Source organism: Rhinoderma darwinii, unplaced genomic scaffold, assembly GCF_050947455.1.
Source record: "Rhinoderma darwinii isolate aRhiDar2 unplaced genomic scaffold, aRhiDar2.hap1 Scaffold_1630, whole genome shotgun sequence".
NCBI lineage: Eukaryota > Metazoa > Chordata > Amphibia > Anura > Rhinodermatidae > Rhinoderma > Rhinoderma darwinii.
Window position 1 is genome coordinate 3,409 of NW_027462030.1, and position 13,677 is coordinate 17,085.

The 13,677-nt window shown below is 28.2% G+C and overlaps 1 protein-coding gene across 1 annotated transcript; it reads left to right on the forward strand.

The window, feature by feature from the left end:
• The first annotated feature begins 321 nt into the window (after positions 1-321).
• On the forward strand, positions 322-1,194 carry LOC142699758 (multidrug resistance protein MdtA-like). Its single transcript, XM_075848077.1, has one exon. The coding sequence runs from the start codon at positions 322-324 to the stop codon at positions 1,192-1,194; it is 873 nt and encodes a 290-aa protein (XP_075704192.1).
• Positions 1,195-13,677: the final 12,483 nt, after the last annotated feature.

A 13,677-nucleotide genomic window follows, 5' to 3' on the forward strand; every position in this document is an offset into this window, starting at 1 on the left:
TACAATAACAATAATAATAAAAACATATCTATGAAAATATATTCTATAAAAAACCTTATTTACTTTTTTGTTGCCACATTTTTATTTTATGCTTGTGGGTCTAGAGAGAATGCTTCTTCAAAATCATTAGAAGCAAAGAAAAAACAATTAGAAAACCTTAAAAAAACAACTGCTTTATTAGAAGCCGAAATAAAATCTTTAGACACAAATAGTGCAGCTATAAGCGTTAATGGAAAATTACTTACAGCAAAAATTATTGTGCCTTCTTTATTTGAACATTATATAGATTTGCAAGGAAAAATTGTTAACGAATCTAATGTTATGGTATTACCATTAGGAAATCCTGGACAGATAAAACAAATTTTTATGAAAGAGGGCGACAGAGTAAAAAAAGATGAAATTATTCTGAAATTAGACGACACCATAATAAAAACTCAAATCGCAGCATTAACAACACAATTAGATTTTGCAAGAGATTTATATCAAAGGCAAAACAAATTATGGCAACAAAAAATTGGTAGTGAAGTTCAAGTATTAAATGCAAAAAACACAGTTGTTAATTTAGAAAACCAATTACAAATATTAAATAGAAGTTTAGACTTTACAAATGTAAAAGCCCCTATAGATGGAACAATAGATATTTTAAACGTAAAAAAAGGAGAAGTATTTAACGGCTTTACAGGAAGAGGCGAAGCTCAAATTAGGGTAACAAATTCAAAAGATATGAAACTGAGTGTTTTAGTTCCCGAAAATTACAGCACTAAAGTAAAAATAAATTATCCTGTTAAAGTAGAATTTCCAGATAATAACAGGTCCTTTTATCAAAAAATTAAATCTATTGCTCAATATATAGATCCATCAACCCGTTCTTTTGCAATAGAAATTCCAATACCTCAAGGAAATGATTTAAGACCTAATCAAATAGGTATTGTAAAAATTTTAGATTTTTCTATGCCCAAAGCAATAGTTATTCCCGTTAATATAATTCAAACAGATGAAAATGGTAAATATGTATACATTGCAAAAACAGAATCCGATAAAAAACTTGCACAAAAAGTATATATTGAACTTGGAGAAGTATATGGCGAAAAAGCACAAATAAAAAAAGGCCTTTCTCTTAAAGATGTATTAATTATTGAAGGATACCAAAACATATCCGACGGGCAAGAACTTACAAACATTCAAGTAGATTAAAATGAACTTACAAACGATTTATATAAAGGCTTTAAATTTAGAATTCCTTTCTTTTGAAGAAAGTTTATTTCTATACAAAGAAGCTCCTTTAAACGAATTAATGTTTGTTGCGAATGAAGTAAGAAAAAAACATATCCCTCATCATAAAGTAACTTGGATTATAGATAGAAATTTGAATACTACGAATGTATGTACTGCAAATTGCAAATTTTGTAATTTTTATAGAATCCCTGGACATAAAGAAGCTTATATTACGGATATAGAAACCTACAAAAGAAAAATAGAAGAAACACTTAGATACGGCGGCGAACAACTTTTATTGCAAGGAGGGCATCATCCCGAATTAGGATTAGCATATTATGTAGATTTATTTTCTACTTTAAAAAAGCTCTTTCCAAAAGTAAAATTGCACGCTTTAGGACCACCAGAAATTGCACATATTGCAAAAACTTCTAACGAAACACATCTTAAAGTTTTAACCGCCTTAAAAGAAGCCGGTTTAGATAGTTTACCCGGACCAGGAGCAGAAATTTTAGTAGATAGAGTACGAAGACTTATTTCTAAAGGCAAATGTTCTTCGGCAGAATGGTTAGAAATTATGCGTGTAGCCCATAAAGTTGGATTAACAACAACCGCAACAATGATGTTTGGACATGTAGAAACTGTTGAAGAACGCATAGAACATATTTTAAAAATAAGAGCAGTGCAAGAAGAAAAACCAAAAGATGCTAAAGGATTTATTGCCTTTATTTCTTGGCCTTTTCAAGATGAAGATACTTTACTAACAAGAGTGCGAGGCATACATAATAATATTACTGGAGATGAATATATTCGTATGGTTGCTTTAGGGCGAATAATGTTGCCAAACATTACAAATATTCAAGCCTCTTGGTTAACGGTGGGTATTCCTGTTGCACAACTATGCTTACACGCAGGAGCAAACGATTTTGGTAGTATTATGATAGAAGAAAATGTTGTTAGTGCTGCAGGAGCACCACATAGATTAACTTATAAAACAATCCAAAAAGCAATAAAAGATGCTGGTTTCGAACCTCAATTAAGAAATCAACAATATGAATTTAGAGAAATTCCTACGAACATAGAAGAACAAGTTATTAATTATTGAGATTTTTTTTTAGACTTTTATTTTAATGAAACTTTTTAGAATTTTTATTGCTATACTAAGTGTGTTTTCTGTAACCTTTACAGTAAATTTATTAACACCTGTTTATAGCAATTATACCGCTTTAGAAGGAAAAGGAACAGGCGTATTAGCACTTGTTTTTTCGGTATATATTATTGGAATGTTTTTAGTGCTTATTTTTTTTGGTGGCTTATCAGACATTTGGGGCAGGCGAAACACTTTATTTTTAGGGCAATTTTTTTCGTTAATTTCTATTTTAGTAATTTACTTTTATCCAACATTACTATCGCTTTTTATGTTAAGATTTTTAGCAGGTATAGCAATTGGATTAACGATAAATACCGCAACGGCTTTACTTGCCCAATTATTTACCGTTGCTCATAAAGAAAGCCTAACATCGAATTGGGTAAGCGGAATAAGTACTTTGGGCTTTGGTTCGGGAGCTTTATTTACAGGTTTTTATGTAATGCAAAACCATAATGTTTTAGTTCCACCTACTTCTTTATGGGCAATAGGATTATCTTTAATTTCTTTAATAGGAATTTTATTCCTCCCAAATTTAAAATTAGAAAAACAACAGAACACATCAATTATAAGATTTCCTTTTTTTCCTCAAAAGAGCATTTATTTATCGCTTTCTTTAGGATTGGGATTTAGTTCTACAGCAGTAATGATTTCCGTATTACCAGTACAACTAAAAAAATTTAACTTATTTGAATATAACGGCATTATTTTTTTTGCACATACTATTGCCGGAGTTATAGGGACTATTTTAGCGAGATATATCGGCGAAAAAAAATCTTTATATTACGGATACATCTTTTGTCCCTTAGGAACAGCCTTTGTTATTTATGGGAGTTTAGTTGGTAAATTATTTATAATTTATACAGGAGCTACATTAATAGGATTTTCTGCTTGGGGACTTTTTTATTTCGCTATATTAAGTATGATTTCTATAATGGGAGGTATTTATAAAGCAAGAGCGGTAGCTGGTTTAATGTTTATTGCGTACATCGGTTTTGGTTTACCTGTTGTTGGTATTGGTTTTCTTGCAGATATTATAGGAATAGATAAAGCAGTACTCCTTTTTGTAGCCTTTTTTATTATCGTTAATTTTTGGCTTGCTATTAAAACCCTTAAAATTACTAAAGGGTTAGTCCTAAAATAAAATATCTAATAAATAGGTTTAAGGCTTTTAATACCTAAGTGCTACAAAAAATTGCATAGATTATTTTAAAGTTCCCCCCCCCTTTTTTTAATATAATAAGTAAGTAGTTGTAGAATGCTACCACTATTTTTTGCAAAAAAATATTTCATAAAAATGCCTTAATTTACCCTTTGCATAACATCTCTATTATTTAATTGTTTATTTGCTTTTTTCTTTAAGTTATTATTTCCAAAACCATAACTAATGGTAAGAGAAACAGATTGATTATCATTATAATTATAAAAAAAAGTATTCAAATTAGCAGATACTACATCTATATATAGCCGAGCTGTTCTAAATATATCATTAAAGAATAATTGTCCTGTCCAATTTTTATAGGTTTTTTTTATTCCTATATCCATATTAAAAATATTAACAGAAGAAGAAATTACTTCACTAACAAAAGGAAATTTATTGCTTATGTTCAGTAACAAAAGCCATTTTTTAGCTTGGGATAAATAGATGATATTATTTATTTGAGCTTGGGCACCATAGCCATATCTATCAATAGCATAAAAAGGTATGGTCCCTTTATAGTAGCTCCTTGATAATATTCCCGAAAAAGAAGATATTATTTTGTTTTTCCAAAAAGATAATTGTCCCGAAAAACTGATAGACAATTCTTCTTCGTAGCCATAATTTAACCTTTTTACAACTATTTCTTTTATTTCGGGATTATATATTTGTATTTGAGTATATTTATTATTTGTTTTATTATATTCTATTGTTAAGGTATATTTCTGAAAAAAAGTATAATTTAATTGATGAATATTTATTAGCGGGGCTTGAAGAAAAGCATTGTTTTGCGAATAAGTATTAGGGGCAATAATTCTTTTAAAAGGATTTAATTCCCAAAAGGCAGGTCGCTTAATTTGATTGCTATAAGCGTAAGAAAATTGATGGTTTTCTGATAAAGAAAAATCAAGGGAAATTTGAGGTAAAAAATTCCAATAATCATTTTTAAAAGAGTTTTCTCTTTGTTGTTCTATGCAGCCAGTATTTTGCGTATGCTCTGCTTTAATGCCTATATTTAAATTCCATTTTTCGTTCCATTGTTTAGAATAGTCTATAAAAAAAGAGGCAATTTGTTCGTTATAATTAAAATAGTTCGTTTGATTAATATCGTTAACAAAGATATTATTTTGCCAGTTAAAAAAATCAGCATCATTTTTAATTTGAGAGATATAAGCTCGAGAACCTATTTGTAAACTAGATGTAGAATTTATAATATGTTTAAAATTAATAGACGCATAGCCAATATGGATTAATTGCGGAACAACCTGGTTTATTCTTCTTTGAGAAAGAAAATTATTTTGCCCTAAATCTTTTAGCATATCATTTTCTATTGCTTTTTTATTATAGCTATAAACATAGTTGAGCAAAACATTTAATTCATCGCCTTTATTACCAATTTTTAAAGTATAGTTTAAACTGGTATTAAAATTTTTATTTTCATCGTTATCTATACTATTCATTTTATAAGTAGAATCTGTAAGAGAACTTTTTGCATTACGCCAAATAATAGGATTATCATAAGTATTATTTCTATTACCCATAGAAGCATCTACACTAAGTGCTATATTTTGTTGCTTATTAATATCATAATTAAGATTAGTAGAAAAGCCCAATGCTTTTCTATATTGGGGTACATTAAAGTTACTTATTTGCAAATAATCTCTATCTAAAGTATGCAAGTCTTGTTTAGAATAATAGGTATTATTATTATTATTACCCCATATGCTGGTATTAATTTCAAAGGCATATTTTTTATAAGAGAGGTTTGCATTTATTCTTTGAGTATTAAAAGAGTTTTGCATATTTACAAATCTAATATTACCATTAGCCCCTTGAAGGTTATTTTTCTTTAAAACAATATTAACAACACCTCCATTACCTTGAATATCATAGCTAGCTCCCGGCATTGTAATAATTTCTATTTTTTTCTATATTATCTGCCATTTCATTGTTTAACATTTGTAATAAAACACCAGCTTTTATTAAACTTCTTTTGCCGTTAATAAAAATTTGGGTATTCTCTTTTCCTAAAATATTTAGTGTGGCATCTTCTCCTGATTCAGAATAATTAAGCAATGGCACTTGTTTAAAAAGCTCTGTAATGCTAGCACCTTCTTTTATTGCTTCATTAGGGGTAAAAATAAATTTGTTATTTTCTCTTTTAAAACTGGGTTTTTTACCCGTTACAAATATCTCACTTAGAGTGTCTATTTTTAAGCTGTCTTCTATATTCTTATAGAGAGCATTATCATCTATTTCTTGTGCTTTAACAATCTGCAGAGAATACAGAAATAAAAACGATATTAAATAATAATTTACTTTCATATACTTTATTTTTTAAGTTTACGATATAAATAAAAAATACAAGAATTTTTTACAATCCTACTTTGTATTTTTAATTTATTGAGTTTAATTTATTATATTATTACTGTTATTTTTCTGCGTTGTATAGTTTTTCGAATTTCTATTTTTACAAACCTTCAATATTAAAACTTCCGATAAACTATTTTATAATTTTTTTATATTATATATTATAGTAAATATTGCAATAGCAACATTTTATATTTTAATACTCAACGCAATTGGTGTTAACCCCCAGCAGGATTTATTCGCTTTATACAAAACAAGGATAAAAATTTCTAAGGTCTTATTATTTAACTTTATGCTCTCTATTTTTTAGCTTATAAAAACGCTACTTTTTTTATCGGCACTGCTAAATAATTAAAACTTTTAAAAAGATTATAAGGCTCTGTACAAAGTTTATTTTTGATTACTCAAACAAATATATAAAAATTACTTGCTATTTCACCCAAGAATTTACATTTACCATTTACTTAATTAACCCTTTGCATAATATTTTGATTATCTAATTGTTTATTTTGTTTTCTTTAAGTTATTATTTCTAAAACGATAACTATCTTAAAAATAAAATATATTTATTGTTGTTATATTGCTAATAAAAAGAATTGCATTTATTACCTGAATTTACAGAAACTTATTTTTTTTATTAGGAAGGGTTAAAATGTACCTCAAAGTAATATTTTTGTTTAAACTTACAAAATATATTTAGGATTAAAATATTTTATTTTGCATTTTACATCAGTAGCATACAAATAAAAATCGTAGATGTAATTTTTAAAATAAATATTACTTTAGCAGTGTGATAATATTGTTGTAGGAAAAATAAATTAGATAGCATTATAAATAAAATATGTGCCTTATTATATTTTAATATTTTCTTAACCTTTAAATGTTTATTTATGAAGAATTATCTATTTTGCAGTATATTTTTTTTGTTATTATTTCAAATTCCCAAGTCTTTATTAGCACAAGTAACCACCTCTGCTATTTCTGGTAGAGTTGTCGATGATAAGCAAAATCCTATTAAAGACGCAGTGGTAAAAATTAGTTTTGCAGAGGCAGGAATTAGGCTTTCTATTAAAACACAAGAGAATGGAACTTTTGATATTTCTAATATGAGAGTTGGAGGTCCTTATGTTGTTGAAGTAGAGGCGAATGGTTTATTTAAAAAGGTAGATAATATTTATTTGCAGTTGGGAGTAACTTATAGTGTAGATGTTGTTTTGAAAGAAGATGTTCAAGAACTAGCATCTGTAAATATTGTAGGTAAAAAAAATAGTGTTTTTGATGGTAAAAGAACGGGAGCTTCTACCAATGTAGGAGCAAAGCAATTAATAGATATGCCTTCTATTTCTCGTTCTGCGGATGATTTTACAAGGCTTACGCCTTCGGCTTCTGCTACTTATAACGGAACTTCTTTTGCCGGTAGAAATGGGCAGTATAACAACCTTTCTTTAGATGGAGCAATTTTTAATAATCCTTTTGGTTTAGATGCCCCTGGACCTGGAGGGCAAGCGGGAGCACAACCAATTTCTTTAGATGCAATAGAACAAATTCAAGTAAATATTGCCCCTTATGATGTTACGCAATCTGGCTTTACAGGGGCAGGAGTAAATACGGTTACAAAATCTGGAACTAATACCCTTAAAGGAGCTGTTTTTGGATATTTTAGAAACGATGCGATGACAGGAAAAAAAGTAGATGGTGTAAATATTGATGTTCCTTCATTATCGCAATTGCAAGTGGGAGCTATTATTGGAGGTCCAATTATTAAAGACAAGCTATTTTATTTTGCTAGTTTTGAAACAGAACAGCGTAGCGATGCGGGTACTAATTATAAACCTTGGGACGGCAAAAGTGAAATTTCTGGAAATACCTCTCGTGTATTAGAAAGTGATTTAATTGCTGTAAGAAAAGTATTGCAAGATACTTTTGGTTATGATGCAGGAGCTTATCAAGGATTTACATTTAAACAAACTAATTATAAATGGCTCGGTAAAATTTCTTGGAATATTAACGCTAATAATCGTTTGGATTTTACTTTTAATGGTTTATATGCAGATAAAGATAAACCAGCACATCCAAGTGCTATTGCTAGTAGAGGTCCCGACCCATTAACTTTACAATTTCAAAATGCAGGATATAAAATTCATACAGATGTAACTTCTTTTAATATAGAATTAAATACTACTAAACCCAGTGTTTTTGCAAATAAATTAAAAATAGTAACAACCTTATTTAATGAAAATAGAACTCCTTTTTCTGTACCAGCACCAGCTATTACATTAACAAAATATGGACAAAGCTATATTATTGCAGGACACGAACCTTTTTCTATTCATAATTTATTAACCCAAAATGTAACCCAATTTATAGATAATTTTAGTTATTACATAAACAAACATAAAATTACTGCGGGGGTATCTTTTGAATTATTTAATTTTAGTAATCAATTTAATCTTACAGGATACGGATTTCAGGTTTTTGGTAATATGAGTGTAGAAGATTTTATTGCTCATCCGAGTATAAGTTCTAATAACACCTCTGTTTTTACAAAAAATGATTTTGATGTTGCTCGTGTAAAAAATGCAAGTAATCGTTGGCCACTTACAAAGCTCAACATTGCACAAGCCTCCGCTTATTTACAAGACGAATGGAAAGCAACTCAAAACTTAAATATAACCGTAGGGCTAAGGATAGATGTTCCTCTTTATTTTAGTTCTAGTTATGAAAATATTAAGTATGATACAGACGGTTCTTTTATGTCTTCTACGGTAGAAACTCCTACTATTGCGAATAACGAAAATTTAATATTGTATGATGAAAATGGTAAAATAGTAACGAATGGACAAGGTAAAGATTTAGATAATACTAAACTTCCTAATGCCACGCCTTTATTCTCTCCTCGTATTGGTTTTAATTGGAATGTTTTGGGAGATAGAACTTTGCAATTAAGAGGAGGTTCTGGAATATTTACAGGGCGTTTTCCTTTTGTATGGATAGCTAACCATTTACAAAATCCCTTTTCAGGTTATTATAATGTAACAGCAAAAAATTTTAAATGGCCACAAGTGTGGAGAACAAACATTGGTGTAGATGTTAGTTTACCTACCAACACTATACTAACCTTTGATTTTATTTATACTAAAGATATAAATAGTATGATGGTGCGTAATTATAATTTAGGGAATCCATCTAAACAATTAGTTTCTAATACTAACGATACAAGGCAAGTGTATAATGATGTCGATAAAGGAAGCTCTAATACTTATGTATTTACGAATACTAATGTAGGTCAATCTTTTAATGCAACGGTGCAATTACAACAAGTAATAGCTAAAGACTTTAATATTATGGTAGCATATAATTTTATGTATGCTACAGATGCCAGTTCTATTTCTGCAGAAATATCTGGAGATGCTTTTGATAGAAATCCTATTTTAAACAATGCTAATAAAGCAATAGAAACACGCTCACTTTATGGAAACACCCATCGTTTTATTACTGCTATTAATAAAAAATTTGTTTATGGTTCAGAAGATAATGATATGAAACAGTCTACCACTATTAGTTTTTTTGGTAGCCTTACTTCTGGAAATCGTTTTTCTTATATTTACGCAGGCGATGCTAATAATGATGGATCATATACGAACGACTTGCTTTATATCCCTACCGATGCAGAAATAGATAAAATGAAATTTCAAGATATTATAAGTGCTTTGGGAACAATAATTACAGCTACCGAACAGCGTGCTGGTTTAAAAGCCTATATTACACAAGATGAATATTTAAGTTCACGCAGAGGAGCATATGCAGAAAAAAACGAAGGGCAAAATCCTTGGTTTAGTCAAGTGGATATGCGTATATTACAAGATATTCCTTTTAAAATAAAAGGTAAAAAACAAAGCGTACAAATTATTTTAGATATTATTAATTTAGGTAATTTGCTTAATAGCTCTTGGGGTTTAGTAAAATTTGCCTCTATAGCAAGTTATTATAATCCTGTTGGCATTTCTGTTCAAAAAAATACAAATGGAGAATATGAATCTACATACACTTTTGATCCTACAAAGAGTAAACAAACCTTTCAAATTAATACCGATTTATTTTCTCGTTGGCAAATGCAGTTTGGTCTAAGGTATATTTTTTAGCGTACATAAAATAACCGAATAAATTTTAATAAATATTTTCATACCCTGTCTTTTAAGGCAGGGTATTTTTTTTAGAATAGAAACCCTTTTAATGGATTATAGAAAAACTAAATTTATAGCCATTTTGTTACAAAAAAAATAGTTATAACGCTATTTAAAAAGAATACTAAAGTTTATTTTCTTTATAATTGTTATAGCATAATTTTGCATAAAAAATAAAGATAGTTTTAATTAAATAATAATAAAGCATATAAGGACATATATAAATACCCTATTATTATTTTTTGTAAGGCGTTTTTATTTTAATTTTTTTTAAGTAGCATTTAAAATATTTTTAATGTTTATTCTTTGTTTATGGGGATATCGGTTATTTATTAGAGTTTATTATATTATTATATGGGTATTTTCTTTTTTTAATAAAAAAGCAACCTATTGGATTAAAGGCAGAAAAGTACTTTGGGAAGAATTAACTAGAATATCTTTTAAAGATAAAAAAACGATATGGTTTCATTGTGCTTCATTAGGAGAATTTGAACAAGGTTTCCCTTTATTACAACAATTAAAAAAAGAATATCCTTCATATTTTTTTATCGTTACTTTTTTTTCCCCTTCGGGTTATAATGCATTAAAATATAAAGTAACTAAAGATATTGATGCTATTTTTTATTTGCCTTTAGATACAAAAAGGAATATGAAAAAAATGGTAGAAATAATTAATCCACAAATAGTTATTATTATAAAATATGAATATTGGTATAATTTTTTAAAAGTATTATTTGAAAGAAAAATACCCATTGTATTAATATCGGCTTTATTTTTAGAGCGTCAAATATTTTTTCAATGGTATGGAAAAATGCATCAAAAAATGCTTACTTTTTTTTCTTTAATTTGTGTTCAGAATAAAGCCTCTCAAGAACTTTTGGAAAAACATTTTAAACAGATTAAATGTTTCGTTTGTGGCGATACTCGTTTTGATAGAGTTCGCGATATTTCTAAAAAAGTATATGAAAAAAGATGGGATTGGATAGGAGATTTTAAGCAAAAAAAAGAACTTATGGTTGTTGGAAGTAGTTGGCAAAAAGACGAAGAAATGATTGCTTTTATAAAAAATAAAATAAATAGTATAAAATATATTATTGCCCCTCACGAAATAAATAAAGTGCAAGAACTAAAAAAGCAATTTAGCAATAGCATTTTATTAACAGAAATGAATAGTTATACGGATATTTCTCTTTATCAAGTTATTATTATAGATTATATTGGTATGCTTTCGCAGTTATATAATTTTGCAGATTATGTGTATGTTGGCGGAGGGTTTACAAAAAGCGGTATTCATAATATACTGGAAGCGGCGGCATATGGAAAATTAATTTTTATAGGTCCTAATTTTAATCGCTATAATGAGGCTGTTGAATTAAATAAATTAAAAGGCTTAGAGGTTGTTCGTAACGAAGAAGAATTTTTAAAACAATTATTTTATTATCAATTAAATAAAATTTCAAAAAGTAATAAAGAACTAATAACAAAAAATTATGTTCAAATTAATGCTGGTGTTTCAGAAAAAATTATTGCTTATATAAAGCAATTCCATTTGCTTAGAGAAATATAGAGGATTTATATTTTAATATAGTTCTTATAATCAAAAGGTCTGTATTTAAACCACTTATCAAGATAGTAAAAAAGGTATGCTTTTAGGTTTTTAAATTTTTTATTTTTGGTATTAATATTAATTTTCCAATTTGTATTTTTTATTCTTTCTTGCATTACTTGAGGATGTGTACCTTTAAATAATTCTATAGAATCTATTTCAGAGAAATCAAATTCTTGTTCTTGATATTTTTTTAGAAAAGCGTTATAATAGTTTTGATATTCTTTTTCTGTTTTATAATATTTTGCCATTTCTAAAGTTTTTAGAAATAAACTTTTCGGATTGCGTATATACCCATAATGGTAAATATAAGCATCTACACTTTTTACTTTTAATTTACGATTATTTTTTCTAAACCCTTGAGCATCTTTATAAGAGCGAATAGCTTTATTATTTCTAATCATTCTAATTTCATTAATATACCAATTTCTACCATCACCAAAATATTCGTAATTGCCATAAAAATGAGTATACTTAAATAACAATCCTTCAACTTCTTTTTGTTGCAAATATTTTGCTGCTGCCTCTTTTATTATTGGTAAATATTTTTCGTGAACAACTTCATCTGCTTGCAGATAAAAAAGCCAATCGTAATCTTTAGGAATTTGATCCATACATTTATTTGTTTCATCTGCCAATACACCACCATTTTTCCTTAAATCTTCGTTCCATACAGAATGCAATATTTTAATTTTTGGCGAAGGTATAGATTGAATTTTTTCTAATGTAGTATCTTCGCTATTTCCAATTAAAACATAAAAGCTATCACAAATAGGCAATATAGAATTTATAGATTCTACGATAGGATAATCAAACTTTACGCTATTTCTAACAAAAGTAAACCCTGCTATTTTCATACAAATATTTATTTTTTGTTGGCTTATAAATTCATTACTTGCAAAACTAAAAATTTTAAATAATGGGTATTTTCCATTGCTTTTAAAATTGGGTGGTCTGGAGATTGCGTATTTAAAAAAACTTGACGCACTTGTTTTTTAGCATCTTTTACTGCTGCGTAAACGGCATCTAAAAACATTTCTTGACTAACTAAATTGGTACAAGATGAAGTTACCAAAAATCCTTTTTCTTTTACTAATTTTAATGCTCTTAGATTAATTTCTTTATATCCTATGCTGGCTTTATTTAATGAAGCCCTTGATTTTGTAAATGCTGGTGGGTCTATACAAACAACATCCCATTTTTTTTCTTCTTTTACCCATTGTTTTAATTGGTCGAAAGCATTTGCTTCCACTAAGTCCATTTTGTTTTCTACTTGATTAAGGGCATAGTTTTTTTTAGCTTGTTCTAGAGCACTTGCGGAGCTATCCAAAATACTTACTTTTTTTGCACCACTAACAGCGGCAGAAATTCCAAAAGAGCCTGTATAAGAAAAAGCATCTAAAACGCTGGCATTTTTTACAATTTCTTGAATCCATTTTCTATTTGCTTGTTGGTCTAAAAAATAGCCTGTTTTTTGTCCATTTTCTAAATCTACATACATCTGATAATTATTTTCTTTGATAATAATTTCTGTATTAAAAGGGGCTGTTAAAAATCCTTTTTGTATTGGAAGTCCTTCTAATTCTCTTACGGGAACATCATTTCTTTCATAAATACCTTTACAATCGGGAAATATTTTTTGTATCCCTTTTACGATGCTTTCCTTCCAAACATCTATGCCTAAAGCTAATGTTTGCAAACAAAAATAATCGCCAAATTTATCAACAATTAAAGCGGGTAAAAAATCTCCTTCGCCAAAAATTAATCTGCAATTTTCTGTATAGCCAATTTTTTTTCGGTATTCCCAAGCGTGTAGAATTTTTTTGTAGAAAAAATCTTCATTAATAGTTTCTTTAAGATTGTAGGATAATAGCCTTACTCTAATTTGTGAAAGGGCATTATAATAACCTTTGGCAAAAAATTTATTTTTAGAGAGATACACTTCTACAATATCTCC

What these genes read in the sequence shown, in the direction of transcription:
- LOC142699758 (XM_075848077.1), top strand. Translation starts at nt 322, where the DNA reads ATGGTATTACCATTAGGAAATCCTGGACAGATAAAACAAATTTTTATG.